The 15,467-nt window shown below is 40.2% G+C and overlaps 1 protein-coding gene across 2 annotated transcripts in view; it reads right to left on the reverse strand.

Annotated features, from left to right (window-relative positions):
- Positions 1–15,467, reverse strand: part of DIP2A (disco interacting protein 2 homolog A) — an 80,148-nt gene that overhangs the window by 24,845 nt on the left and 39,836 nt on the right. For both annotated transcript variants that reach the window (XM_083864808.1, XM_083864807.1), the window contains exons 5-17: positions 11,570–11,815; positions 8,049–8,177; positions 7,385–7,504; positions 6,309–6,506; positions 5,387–5,478; positions 4,998–5,108; positions 4,135–4,258; positions 3,770–3,879; positions 3,263–3,365; positions 2,278–2,342; positions 1,868–1,961; positions 1,329–1,448; positions 484–598 (exon numbers count right to left, since the gene is read on the reverse strand). In XM_083864808.1, the coding sequence (XP_083720934.1) occupies positions 484–598; positions 1,329–1,448; positions 1,868–1,961; positions 2,278–2,342; positions 3,263–3,365; positions 3,770–3,879; positions 4,135–4,258; positions 4,998–5,108; positions 5,387–5,478; positions 6,309–6,506; positions 7,385–7,504; positions 8,049–8,177; positions 11,570–11,815 (1,627 nt within the window). The remainder of the gene's footprint in view (positions 1–483; positions 599–1,328; positions 1,449–1,867; positions 1,962–2,277; positions 2,343–3,262; positions 3,366–3,769; positions 3,880–4,134; positions 4,259–4,997; positions 5,109–5,386; positions 5,479–6,308; positions 6,507–7,384; positions 7,505–8,048; positions 8,178–11,569; positions 11,816–15,467) is intronic.

The following is a 15,467-nucleotide window of genomic DNA, read 5'->3' on the forward strand; positions in this document are numbered from 1 at the left end:
CAATTGATTGAGGATTCACCATCTTCTTCCTCCCAAATAAGGAAGTCTTGTTTTGGAGGCATTTTAAAAGGCCCTCTAATAACTGCAGTGAGGATGAGACCTCACTTTCCCAAAGCATGAAATAAACACCTTCTGTTTGACTAGTCTTAAAAAATATTAAACTTTTTAAAGAAACCAAACAAAAATCATCCATCCTTCAGTGAAGGAGACACCTGTGAGCTTCGTATTTCCTCTGCCTAGATCTTTGGGCATCTCTATTTGAGTCATTATACTTCCTGACTATCAACTTAACATGAGATTCCCCATCTCTGGAAGTGTTTAAGGCCAGGCTGGATGGGGCTTGGAGTAACGTGGTGTAGTAGAAGGTGTCCCTGCTCATGGCAGGGAGTTTGAACTCCTTCCAGCCCAAAGCAATCTGTGATTCTGTGACACATCTCAATAGTCAAGAAAAGCTTCAGTTCACTTCTCAGAAAAGAGAATTACCTGCGAATAGCAACAGTTAGTGCCTCTGAAGAACTAGCACAGGGACAGATGACTTCTGGTCTCAAACCCCTGGATTGAAATACATTCAGGAATGCATCACAGGAAGATATTGACCCTAGAAAGAAACATCACATAATTAGAAACATTTTTCTAAGAGTGGGAAAGCTTGAGCTGCAGGAATTCAAAGTCTGTGCTAACTCTCAGGTGAGTTATATGAATACTGTTGCATTCATGTACAAACTAAATATTTTTTCAAACTGTCTGAAAGGCATTCCAGTTTATTGTAAGAGAGCAGAATTTGGAACAAGAACTCCTAGTGACTAACAACTACACTGAATGCAATTCCCAATTGCATATTCATCCTCTGGCACCATTCACCAGCACCTAGTATCATGGGAAGTCCTTCAGGAGGGATCAGGATACTTTGTCACTAAGGGTAACTTTATGTCAACTTCTTATCCAACTCCTATCTGATTGTTTCTTATAGAAGTCACAGCACTTAAATATCAAATGTTTCTGACATACCATCACAATTCTATCAGGCCTCTAGCACTTGGCCCAAAATGGATTATATCTATATTTATATCTTGTAGGTATCAGTTCAAATCAATTAATGGAAGAGTATAGCACTAATGAAAACATGAAGTTCATAAAAAGAATTTACACTGGTCAATACAGCCAAGAAGTGCAAACAGCAATGAAAAAGCAGTGGCATCACTGGCACACAAATAGTGTTTTACTACAGAACAAACTGCTTAACTCCTCAGGCATCAGCTCTGACACAGGGCTTACAACAAACAGAATCTTGGCATGACTGAAAACTCAGGAAACACATCCATACTCACACGGGTTGGCTCCATCTGCCACTATTAACATCCGTAAGGAGCTCAGGCAGACATCTCTCTGATCCCTCTGAGCCAAAAGTGACCAGTGCATATCGCGGGATTTCACTACTGCTACACGGGCTGGAAATCAAAACAATAATTATGCTGCATGTGCAGAACAAAATAAACACCAATTGTAAAATTACGGAAGTATTCTTGTGTATTTACACTAATTTATGAAACTACACACAAAAATTCATGCTGCTACAAATGTAGAAAACAAATACAAATGCCAAATATTCAACTACTATAGCATGTGTATACTCAATGTCTCCAGAGGGATTTGATCGTAGAATTTGAATGTTTACTATGAATTCAAATTCTAAGAAAGAGAGTTTCTTAAAAGGTCTCTCAGAAGAAGCCATCAGTGTCACTTCTGAGTGAAACAATGAGCACACAGAATACTGAAATGGGGTACAAAGACATTTCACAAAAACCATTTAATTTGTTTTAAATAACCCAAAAAGAAATGGGTGAATAAAAAAAAACTTTCAGAGTACCTTTGTATGAGCAGACTTTCTGTATCCAGGAAAGTGGATTAACCTTCATTAATGCATAGGGAATACTGATGACATGCATCCTGTTCATAACACTCTACAAGAAGGAAATTAAGAAATAAACTTCCAAGTGGCTTAAAATATATAGAACATGTAACAGTGCTTAATTAAATGCCCCCATCATCACAGCTACAGCATAACTCTCAGAGTTAACTGGTAGTGAAAACTATGGGCATACTCTGAAAAAATAAGCTACACAAGTTACTGAGAAACAGTTTATTCTGAAAAATATAAATATTGAAACAAAAAATATTTGAGAGAACTGATGAATTTATAGCCTCATTCTGATACCAGTACACTACCAATGAAAGAAGCAAATGACTGCAATATTTTGCCTTTCTTGCAATACTCACTGTTAACACTCCATGCCAAAGGCCAGCCTCTCTTTTGAAATCCAAGACATTTGTTAGTGTTTCAGCTAAAAGCAAAGGAAAAAAAAATCAAATTTAAAAAGTGTATTCATAAAAATCCTTAAGAATTACAAATATTTCTTAAAGCAACTCTGAAACTTCAAACCTCTGTTGCCTATAACAAACAGGCTGCTTAAGCTCCAAGTGCTTTGTTTTACTTTCTGCAATCATCTTTGAATTATGATTACTAGACTAGAATATTACAAGGTATTTAAGACCTTGATTCCTTATAATACGCCCCTCCTTGGGTGTTTGTAAAATCTGTCAATGAACTATGCAGACTGAAAATTAAGTCTTGAAGGAAACTTCTTCAGCTGAACTGAAAAAGTTAATCTGTATTTGAAAGAATTAGATCCAGTACAAAATATCACCATGGCTCTACTAAATTTTCTTGAATATTTTCTCTGAGGAATTTGAGTATCTTATGTGATTCAAAAAAATCAAATAAGAATCAAAGATTTTAAATCAAGGACTCAACCTGATTTTTGTGGGATATCTTTTATTGTTTAGGTAAAACTTGCTTATCACTGATGTATGATGGATATATGCAGGAAAGTACTTGGTTAAATAATAGCACAGATCAATGCTATGCAGATGGTCAAAACCAAGTGCAGTTCTTGGCTGTTCATTGCAAGAATGACTGCAAACAAGCAAATCTCTCAGTATATTCATGTCTCTGGGGAGATATTCTTTTGTGGGACATGGTTAGGTAAGAGGAAGATCCCCTCCTTGATTATGGTTTCACTGGTGGCTTAATGTTCTTTCACATCTCACACCCTTTATGAATGAGGAAGTTTGTCTTTCCCTTTGCAGTTGAAGCTACTAGTCTGTATGTAAAGTTCTCTGAAGACAGCACACATGATTATGCAACATGAATTGTCAGTTTATACTGTCAGTATAATTTTAAAGTTACACTTATCTAACTTACCTTCTGAATAACCACATGCCTGAGTCAGTGCATGACAGTGTGCCAGCATGGAGGCATGAGATACAGTAATGCCCACTGTGCTGCCCTCTTTACTTGTTTTGTACTGAGAAGAGAAAGCATATGCCAGCTTTAGATTACAGCAAAGACAAGAAAATTTACAGTAGCAAACTGAAAATATATTACAAAAACAACCCCAGCTTTTTTTAATCCAAAAGGTTAGCATAAAAATATATTTATGTCCACAGAATACACTAATATGGTAAAGAAAAATCTGTTTTTCTAGTCCAATTCAATTGTCCTTTCCAAAATGCTGACTATCCCCAATCTTCAACCTGACTCCACAGTCACTCAACTGACAGTCTGCCCTGCAGCCTGATGGAAACATTGTTGTTCACAGTTTAAAATATTATAGCAGTCTCTTTTACTGTATCAAGAGTTCAAAGGAAGAAAACATCACATAAACCCTGACAGAGTAAGCACAGAAGTTATCACATTACACTGGATCACCTCGATATAAGCGATCTCGGCGCTGGCATCCCGGACCTGTGGGTGCCAGTCCTTGGTTGGTTTTGCCAGATGCTTCCCATCAATCACAAACCAAATGAGACGAGGCCAGCCTTCAAAGAAAAATAAAAGCTACTGTCACCACAGTTCCAAAAATCAGAGGGTTTTGCCCCAGTATTCAGGGATAATGACAGGAGGCAAGCAAAGGCAAAATCCGTCACCGGAGAGGGAGAAACAACACAAAGCACTACCATGACAATCAAGACAGCTCTTTATGTGTAAGAACCATGCAAGCAAACCCCAAATCTGAAGTTTGGCAGTAACAACGAATATACCTGCTTTTTATCCCATAAAAAATAAACCCCCACCTTTGAACGTCACCACCTCGCCAGTCTGAGCTTTTGGGAGGCCTTTCTGACAGGCATCCGTGGTTAAAGCCAATGTGACTCCACAGCTGCCCAAAAGAAACCCAATCTGCTGACTGCCAGCATCCTGTAGAGAAACAAAGAAACAGCAAAATTACAAATAACAAAGCTTTTGGACAGTTAAACTTCTTCATGTTTAGAAAACATTAAGTCAATTTATATCACAGGAAAAAACAAAAGTCTATCCCATAAGACCTTTAAATGACTGAGAAAATTTAGTTTTGCTTAGTGCCAGGTATGATTTGCAGCAGATGTAGTAAGGAAAGCAGTGTGAGATGCAATGGCTGTACATCCCTCCTCAACCCCACAGAGATGTTTATAAATTCTGCTGAAACTGAAGACTGGTTTGATGATGTTTCTGAGTCCTGACACATTGAGGAGCAGAGCCTGTAGCTTTTTAGCTCTTCCCTAACAATCTCCATGTCTGTAGGATTATACTTTATTTCCAAAAATTATGATGTCTCTGCCTGCCTCATTACTCAGCCTGAGAGCTAAAAAGACCTTTCTCTGATATACTCAAGAGAAATACTTCCACATGCATTTTTGAAAATAATGAATTCAAATAATTTCTACAATTACATACCCTAAAATACTTAAAATTACTAGCTTAATATTATTTCCCCCTTTCCTTAACTAAATATTGAATAGAATTCCAACTACAGAATGTACACTGAAGAGTCCACCTGATGCTTTCTAAATGGCAGACTCTGAAGGATCCCATGTAAGGACTGTAACATTTAGACATACACACACAGAGACAAACATTTATTTATCAAACCATAAAAATGTTGAATGTATCTGCCTACCTTCCTTGTCAGTGGAACTTCTATTGGGACAGGAATAAGTTCTGCCAGGAGACATCCATAAAATGCCACCATAAACATAACTGGATCACTATTAGGAAATACGAGAGCTACCTACAAAAATATAGTAAAATAAGAAAATATGGGGTTTTTTGTCATTTGGAAGAGAGGGGGGCTGCTTTTTAACCTGTGGAACAGAATTTTCACAATAATGTCCAGGTTCATAGATAACCAGGCAGAGAAATACTAAGTATTGAGACAATGTATTATTACAAGTCACAGTAATGATTATTTCACAATATGTTATTACAGTATTTTATTACAAGGCTTTCTTCAGCTAAAGCTGTTCCTCACTATTTCATCCACAGGGACCACTTCCAACAGCAGCCTACCCGGTCTCCAGGCTTCAGCAGGGGCTCATTCTTAGTGGTTAGCTTGTTTAGCAGGGTATAGGCTAGCTTCAAGCTTCGACTCCACAGCTTGCCTAAAGAATAAAAGAAGAAATTAAAAAGCAGAAACTAAAATTTTAACACTTAATTGGCAAATCTCAGTCCCTCACACATGCACTAAGCATGACTGCATCAGAACAGTTGGCTGAGTCCAAGTACAATTTAGAACTTGGCTTCTTTTTGGTTTACCTTTTTCTTTTTTTTATTTTAAATGTAAAACTAAACATGATATTCTAAACAATGCTCAAAGCTCCACTGCAGAGTAATTAAATTACTGCAGCTGCTCGGCTATATTTCCTGCATCCTTCATCTGTGAGAATGCAAAGAATAGAATTTAACATTCTAACATATTATACAATGAAATGCTGCAGAGAGCTGTCCTGAAGGACACAGTTATTTTCCCCAAAAATGCAATTTACTATAATACTTCTAGTTCATTAATACAGGCAAGTTTCACTTCCCACCATTAGCATTCTGATTATGCTCCTGAGGTATGAATCTTCTCTATAAGGCTGTGCAAGAAGATGTTAAAATGGAATGTTTCCTGCGGGACTCTGAAGAGTGGTTTAACTGTCATCTGTTTCCACCTCCCAGTTTACACTGGGCTATTTTTAGTGTTCTTTTATTAAAAACCCCCCACAATTCTATGAGATTTACAAATAGCTGCTTGGAAAGAATCAATGTTTTAGAATAAACACTTTTCCCTTCCTTAATTTCTTTAAAAACGTTTTTCATATACAATGAATTCCTAGTTTACATTCCTACAGCAATCTCCGACCAGCACAGGCAGTCCCTCTGAAATAAGGCAAACTGTTGTTTCGTGATGAACACCTAAATCCTCCTCACAGGAGGCTCCAACATGTACCATAGGTGAGGGTATAAATGGCTTTCCCAGTGGTATCCAAGGCTGTCAGACAGGGGGCTTTGGGCTGGGTGGTTCCCCAGCGCTGCAGGGCAGCCAGCAGTGAGGGAGGCCAGTTGGTCACAACGCCCAGGGGTTCCCCTTTGAGTACATTCACTTGGTTTCCTTCAGGCTTTGGTTGATTTGGGTCAGGCTGTTGCACTAAAACCAGAGCACAGTAAAAGGGAAATGTCAATCTATACAAAAGGTCTAAGTTACACTTCACAGAACCATTCACCTCTTCCTCACAGCTATCACTACTTCCTCTGCTTTATGATGATGCTATGCTAATCATCTTCTCAAAAAAACAGCTGGCTTCCCAAAAAACAGTGACTATCACTTCAGAATTGTGATTCCACATTATGGAAAGACCAGAATTTGAATCTCTAGCCCAATTCCCTCTGATTTGGAAAGCTGCTGTTTTCCGCTGCTTGTTCTCCACATCTATTCCAATGAAATCCTCCACCAAGTCAAGAAGAGTTATCAGAAACAACGGTTTCAGTGACATTTGGAGACTGATTTTTGCTGCACTGAATTCTCAACAGGTGATGAAAAATGACACTATTCCTGTCTAAAAAAATATTTTTAAAGAAAGACCTTCTTTAAATCCTGCTCCAAGCTGCTCCAGAAAGTGAAGTATCTTGATCTTAGTTAGCAAAGTCCTGGTTGAAGTTAATGAATACTCAATGTAGACAACCATTAAAATTAATAGTTCCAAGTGATGCTTTCCACAATTACATGCACCTCAATGGAAGTTCATCTGGAGAAACTTCAGCAAAAGACTAGAATCCCAAAAACATTGTAACTTACAAGTATCCCACCAATAGTAGGGGAGCTCTAGCTGCTCAGAAATGTCACACTGAGTAGGAGGGTTGATTTAAAGATTATCTTCCACTTGTGATAACATATGACATTTCTCACTCCATTGTATTAATTTTACCATAACTAGTTTTCTATTGAAAAGAAACACTTGCTAAGTATCAGATCTGTTGTGAATCACTTACACAAGGAGTAAAAAATGTATCTGAAAGAAAATTAACCTTCTAGCAGTTCTTCAAAATCATCCACAAAGAACTCCTTCAAAGGTGGGCGCTTCGGTCTTTTCAAAGTATTTAGCAGCTGCTGGATTTTAGAGGACACTCTGCTATTCACTGGGACACCTGCCAAATGGAAAACATTTATTATTTATCATATATTAACCAAAATACACTAAAACACACAACTTTCAGGTGAAAAATCATTCAGGATGAGTATCTTGTTTGGAAGAAAACAGCTTTAATCAGTAAGAGTTTCCACCATGGATTTATTTGCTTTCAAACAGTGCTGTTCCCTGGCTACCTGGCTGATGGAAGACACCTTCTCATACTTTACTTTAGTTTTTCAAAATATTGACCCATCATGAGACTTCAAGAGAAACATTAAGAATGTATTTTACTCCACGAGTTTAGGTATTTACTACACCTTAACATTCATTTCATTCTGAAAGCATCAGAATGCTTGGAAAAAATGAGTGAATCATTCAATACACAACACAAAACATGTCAAATGCTGATTTTCATTTGTGTATGCTAAACTGAATGTAAATATATGCTTTCATATTTATAAAAAATTAAATCTCTGAGGCAATACAAAATTAAGATGCACATGAAGATATATATCCAAGGGGACACAGATGGAAAAGTAGGAGGTGTATAATGCAATCACCATCTGCAGTTTCCAGAATGCTGCTGCTGTAGCCTCTGGGCACTCCTCGCACGGAGGCGACCTGCGGGCGCTCGTGGTGCAGGTACTCCACCAGGCCAGTGGTCACGTCAGGGGGGGCAGAGTGGTTCTCTGCAGAAATGCAAGACACACAGAGCAGCTCATCAGGCACCTTAAGAATCAGCAGAATCAAAACTGCTTCTTACATGAGGGTATTTCACAAATCCTCATAGGGGCTTGAGAACCTCCTTACAACCCAGAGGCAACAAATCTTTGCTTGGAGCTGTGCTCCATTTCCTGGCTGTAGAGCAATGCTTAGGGAATATCACAGAATCACAGAATGGTTCGGGTTGAAAGGGACCTCAAAGCTCATGTTGTTCCCACCTCTTGCCATGGACAAGGACACCTTCCACCAGACCAGGCTGCTCCAAGCCCTGTCCAACCTGGCCTTGAACACTTCCAGGGATGGGGCAGCCACGTCGTCTCTGGGCAGTCTGTGCCAGCCAGGGCCTCACCACTCTCAAAGGGAGTAATTTCTTCCCAATCTGAGTCTCCCTTCTTTTATAATTTAAAACCGTTCCCCCTTGTCCAATCACTAACTGCCCCTGTAAGAAGCTGCTATCATAATTCCAAAACTGTAACTGAGGTTATAGAATGGTTTTGAATGGAATGGGTTAGGAAATGGCAGTATTTTTGAGAAGTGTTGAAGAACAGACAACAAGAATAGGAGGACTGAAATATTCAGAATCCTGATGAGTAAAAATAGGAATGCAGCAGGGAAGAGCTGGAGAAAACCCTGCTGGCCAGGGCTGGAGCTGCCTCTGCAGACACAGCTCCTGGAGAACCTCAGCATGTCACAAATCCTGGCAAAAAAATTCCAGGCAGAGGGAGATCTGGGCAGTGCTGTGCAATACAAACATTATCCCCCACCCTGAGGCAGTGATCAGCCCCAAGATAGTAAGTGCTTACTGCACTGGTCCCACATTTCCAGAACTGACACACAAGCTACAAGTCCAGCTCTAAGTGGTTTCAGAAGGATCACCAGGAGAAAAACTTAAATCCCTTCCCATCCTTTCCAATGGACCTCACTGCAATGCCAATGTTTGGACTGCAGAGACTAAATTCCTTTCATGAGATACATGAAGGAGGAAGTGTTATTTCACCTCCCAGAAAAATGCCGTGGAATCAGTAACCACAAAGATGACAACTTTGTAAGGCTGACCTGTATAACCACTGCACAAGACCCACAGAGTGCCCATGTGTACACCTGCCTCATGTATGTGCTCTCACTCTGTTCTATACATTTTTGAAATTGCTTTTTGGGTGTCTTTTTTTCTTCCCTTGGCTTTCCCAAAGTCCCAAACCATAGGCTTCCTGCAGCACAAAACTTGGCCCCAGAGGCAAGTGTACCTGGTTCCCACTTCCCACCTGACAAGCCCTGCAGGGACCAGCACTGTCTCACTATGTATGGAGAAGGAACAGGTTCCATTTTCAGGATTTATGCTCAGATAAAAACCACATTAGCTTAATTAATGATTTGAGCATTTTATTAATAAATGCCCATGAGATCCCATGCTATTAATTTGTATCATCCAGAAATACTATGGCACAGCAGGGTAAGAGAAGTGGTGAGGAGTTAAAAAAAAAACAAGTGTGAGCAGACTTGTGACTTCAGGAAGAAAGGTTAATTGGATTCAAACTGAAGGACCTTTCCATTAGTGATGACAAGACAGAGATAAATGCAAGAGAGCAATGTCCAAAGAAAGAACAAATAGGATATGACAGAGAATTAAAAGAAGCCACAATGATCTGTATTTCCAGCTGCCCCAAAAGCTAGGGTGGGAAATACTCTACAGTTGGTATGGTGATCTTGAAAAAAACCAAGACGTATCACCAGTCTTATAAATTAAAAAAAAAATTTACACAAAAGAAAAAAAGCCCCCCAACATGAAGGGTTGCCCTTCCTGCTATTATGTGAATGACAAATATCTTGAAAATAAAGCACATTCCTATCCGACTCCATTAAATACTGTAACCTTGCACTTCCAACACTGCAGTTTGCTGCCTGGGAACTTAGTTTGAGTTCATCATTAAAAATGCAGGCTGGAGAAGATGAGCTGCAAGAGAACAAACTGCTAAATTTAAATTCTCCAACATCTCAAAACTGTGAATAGCTATTCAGTACATAACCAAAACACAGAATATTTCAGTAGGGCATGGCAATTAAGATATGTAAGATGTCTTTCAGATTGCTGATATCAGCACACTATCTGCAAAAAATAAATAAACTCTTCTTCTATGCTCTAGGACAAATCAAAGCTCCTTTTAGAAGGTATTCCGAGTATTTATTGAGAATCATAAAAGTTTGCAGTGTAAGAACTGAGTAAGTTTTAATCTTGTGAGCTAGGAAAAGTACATGCAGACAGGAAAAATATCCCAACTGAACTGATATTGGCCATGCATGAATGTTTCCAAGCTAGGAATGAAAACTGATAGAACATGGCAAGCATTGCAGAAATGAGGAAGACCATTCTTATGTGAAAATGCATCTGTTACTTTTTTTTGTTGAAGGCCCTGGAAATTTTATCTCTATCAATATTTTTAACAGATCAGCTCTTAAGGATCCCTGAGCTTTCCTCTTTCTAGATACTATAATTATTTCACATTAATGAAATTTTAAACCTGCATACAGCCCAACATTCTGCTGCTTAAATGCTGGACTCCAACTCTTTATTAAGGCCTTGATTTTGCATGGAATGTTGTTGACTAAACAGTCCTGATAGACACATCTATCTGACCTGTGGCATGGGACATAACAAGATGCTCTGCTACATTTTGTGTATCTTGCAAGTTTTTACAGCTATATTAAGAATTTCATCAGTCTCAGTTAAGCTTAAAGGTTAGCCATAATTGACTTTGTAATTTTAAAGAGTTAAACATGACTTCTATTAATCCATAATATGAAATCCAGAATGGCTCAAAGTGGTGACAGACTACCTCTTTCTTACATCCACCAAGGACAAACAAAATTGCAAGCTTGGAAATGGGAATATGAAAATTAGGTTTCTTTAAAGGTTTTGTACAAACGGCAAAACATTTCCCTTATGATTAGTACCTCTGATTTTATAATTTTCCCAAAGATTCTGTGTGTTTTTTCTGTCTTTTGGGTGCTTACCAACTGAATCATGTTGAAATACACAGTCTAACATTGTTTAGGATAAATACATGCAGATTGAAAAGCATGCACCAAAACCAGGATTCCTTTGAAATTCTGCTTTGGAATCCACTAAAACTGAACCTTAGTTTCTTGGTAAAGCAAAGCATTTTACCAAGAAGAATGCATGTTCAGATCTCATGAGCAACTGGCTTGGGTTAAATACATATTTACATCATACCTACCTGGCCTGTGAATTGCACACTTTAAGGCTATTCACAGGTATCTCCTGGTGAAGACCTTTGTGTTTAGCCCTGCTTGGGGATTTGTAATCTGATTTCATTCCAACCACACGGGCAGGTTTACTGACCTATCTGGGTGTGTGCCATGAGATCTGCAAGCACAGTGGCAGCAGTGGTGGCAGGAGCGGTATTGGAAGCAGCAGCAGGTTTCCCTCCAGGATGAGATGAGGTGGAAGATGCAGAGGATGAGGTGGAGGAGCCCTGAATGACCCGGTTAAGCCAGGGCTCTACGTTGGAATGGCTCTGGAACGGAGTGGAGCTGATCCGCCCTTGCCGCCGCAACGAGCCCTCATCTTCTGATGCTGACGATGTGTCTGTGGTCAAAATAATGATGACAGGCCTGTAATGTGGGAATGGGAATGACCCAGCACCAGGAACACGGCACCCCTGGCCCTGTTCCATGTGCTCTGCCCAGCATTCTCACGTGCTGCACGTGAGGGGCGCCTGTTAAAGGAACGGGATATTCACACACACAAGTCCCTCTTTTGCTGCCTTTTTTTTTGGGTTAAGACAACAACTTCTAGACATTAGGGCCAGAACACTCCTGGAGCAAAGCTTCAGTTACCTCCAATATTTGGAGAGAGATTTAAAAAAGGCTCCTACCTAGAGTAGAGGATCAGTGAGCATCCCATCCTGTCCCTATTCCACTGAGAAAATATTTCTATTCTGAAAGGCGAATTTTATCTCACCACACCTGAATAAAACCTATTATTTTTAATTTGTTGGTTATTTCCTTTTTTACTTTTTGTGAGGGGAAGGGAGTTCTTCACTTTCTGATTCTTCTGACAAATTGTTTTGAGAACTAATTCCTAACAAAACCATGGTGCTCTGAAATTCAGTGAAAGAGCAATTACAAAACATGTAACTTAACCACATAAACTGGTATTAATGAGTAGCACACAGAAATGCTTAGTAAAGCATCTTTTCATTCTAGATGAATATTTGTTGTTGTTAGAAGTCTGACAAAGGGCTCCTAATCTAATTACCATCCAAGTTACTTACAACTTTCCAGACGTTTCCCTTTGGCATGCAATCTTTCCTTATTTATTATCCATCCAAGAAAAAATAAAAAGGTCATTCTAAATATCAAGAAAATACATCCCCTGTGATTTTGAGGGAAAGCCAGAAAGTCTTATTACAGAAAAAAAATCTCCCCCTCATAAAGAAATTGCTGAATTTTAATGACTTGATCTTTTACATGCTTTTGTAAGGTAGAGTGTCTGTTGCTACAGTCTAAGAGCCCCAGACATGGAAATCTGGGTTGGGTTACATCAGGAATTCTGCAACCTCAATTGTGGCTATTTTCTTAATCCTCTGAACACATAACTGTTCAGCTAGATACAATTGTTCAGCTAGATACAATTCCATATAAAATTCTGGAAGCAACATGAAGAAAGCTACTCATCTTGGGCAATGCATTTCAGTTACCAGCTCTTTAATTTTCTGATTTTCAAGAATACGTGCATTTCCAATACCTTCAGAATAATTTCTCTTAGGACTCTAAGATCACAAAAACCAAAAACACATTTCACAAGAATTCCATTATCTTGATGGTATTTTCAAAGTTAAAGTTGTAGCTATCTCATTATTCGACCTCATCAAACATGACAATTTTGATTGAAAACAGCCAAACAATAGATCTCTGAGAAGATTCAGCTGTGGTGCACCCTCATTCCTGGGTCCATGTCTCATGTGATGCTTCCAGTCTGCTGCCACATTCAGAGGTTTTGGCAGCTGACTCCATTTGCTCCTGGAGAAAAGCCAAACGTGTCCCATATTGCCTGCAACCTTCCCTTTCTTTTAGGCAGAAAGCAAAAATAAATAATCCCAGGAATATGGAACAAGATAGGATTATGAACAGCGAGGGATTGAAAAAAACCCAACAAACTAAACCACCATGTCTCCAATTTATATAATCACTTCAGAGGAGGAAATAAAACTACAGAAAAATCAGGTTTCTCACAGAACATACCCTCTGACAATATCGCCTTTCCCAGATTCAAGACAAATGAAGTCTGTGTACAGAATTGGAGGATCCATGGTAAAAGCATTCTAATATCAAAACATAAATACATCATGAAGTAGCAAGGTCACCCCAGCAGTAGCCCTGTGGCAGTGGCAAGGGTTAATCCATGGATCCTGGTGTGTGGTGACAGAACAGTGACAGAATACTGTGTGCTTGGCTTCCAGCTCTTCCTGGCTGGGAGCTGATCCAAGACAGCCACAGAAGCCACCCCTCTTTGAGCCAGAATTGCATGAAGGCTCAGCTCCAGCTCTGATCACAGGAAATCCGTGTGGGAAGGATCAGAGACTCAATAGGACAAAACCAAAAGTTTGTAAAATTTTTGGAAGGATGACTGATAAAAGTAGTTCCCTTACTGCCAGCCAGGAGCTGGATTTCAATTTAACACTGTGCTGAGATTCATGGATTCACAGAATAGTTTGGATGGGAAGGGACCCTAAAGTTCATCTTGTTCTATCCCCTGCTATGGGCAAGGACACTTTCCACTATCCCAGGTTTCTCCAAGCCCTGCCCACCCTGGCCTTGGACACTTCCAGGGATGGGGCAGCCACAGCCTCTCTGGGCAACCTGTGCCTCAGGATCCTCAGTGTGAAGAACCTGAATCCGATGCTTCCTTCCTGGTACCTTTGTTTGCAACAAAGTTTCAGTTGCTAATACCAAAGCATGTTTTAACTGCATTAACTCCTGCCAATACCAGGATTTAAGGCAGTGGGGGAATGGCTCAGGATTAGATGCTCAGTGCTATTCCTGTTTTTGCAACTTTGGATCCTTCTTGCTGAACTAACTTTGCAAATAAAGGCAGCCCCGTAAAAAGATTATTACTTTTATGATTTGATATAGCTGAAGAAAGTACTTAGAATATTTTTGCATGTCCTGGTTCCCCATGATACAGAACTCATCCAGTGGCCCATTCTCTTATAGAGATAAGGGGATCTCGTAACACCTTCTCTTAGAAGGAGCTTGACAGATTCTAGAGGCACTTAACTCTTCACAGAATATCCTGAGTTGGAAGGGACTCATGAGGAATACTGAATTCAACTCCAGGCCCTGCACAGGAGCACCCCAAGAACGACACCATGTGCCTGGGAGTGTTGTCCAAACAGTCCATTAACCCCAGCAGGCTTGTGGCCACGACCACGTGCCTGTGGTGGTCACACCACCAGCTTTCAGCTCCTATTTCAGCTACTGCACCCTGCTCAATCCCAATGTGAGCACACTTGGCTTCTTTGCTGACCACCTGCACAGGCATGTTAGAAGATGACACTCCAGCAGCACAAACACACAAAAACATGCAGATCCCTTGCGTCTTGTTGCTCTGTACACACAGGTACAGCATGGATTGAGGCTCAGGGACATGGCCAGCCATGTGCTCCATTTACACACCACCAGCCCTTTTGAACCTCTTATCCTGCAGTTTTCCCCACACTTGTTCCTCCCAAAAGTCTGTCCCTTTGCTTGCCTGCACTTCCTCACCTTAACAAGACACAGACAGTTCTGAAATACTCTTGCCCTGTATCCCACTCTGTGTCCCTCACCCCTCTGTGGGTTCCCCCCAGTCCAGAAGGTGCTCTGCTGCTGACTGGTCTTGACAGGCTTCACACCTGGCCAGGAGGGGTGGGGGTCTCCAGGGACAGGCCTGGCCAGGGTGACCCTTCTCAGAGTCCTGAACTTGCCTTCCTGCCTGCTGCTGTTCCCAGGGCCCCTCTGGGCTTGTGCAGATGGGCCTGGGACAGGCTGGTGGCTCCTGGGACAGGGAGTTATTTGGGCTGCACCACCTGCCATGGCCCATGCTCCTCTGCAGGTGAGCAAGGCAGCTTTTAGCACACAACCTAACATTCTCTCCATCTCAGCTTCTTTTTAATAGTCACTCATAAACAAAAGATACTTTAATAAATATCCTTAACATATCTTCTAGGCAAAAACATTAAAGGTCAAGAAAGACC

Source organism: Zosterops lateralis (assembly GCF_965231275.1).
Source record: "Zosterops lateralis genome assembly, chromosome: 7".
Classification (NCBI taxonomy): Eukaryota; Metazoa; Chordata; class Aves; order Passeriformes; family Zosteropidae; genus Zosterops; species Zosterops lateralis.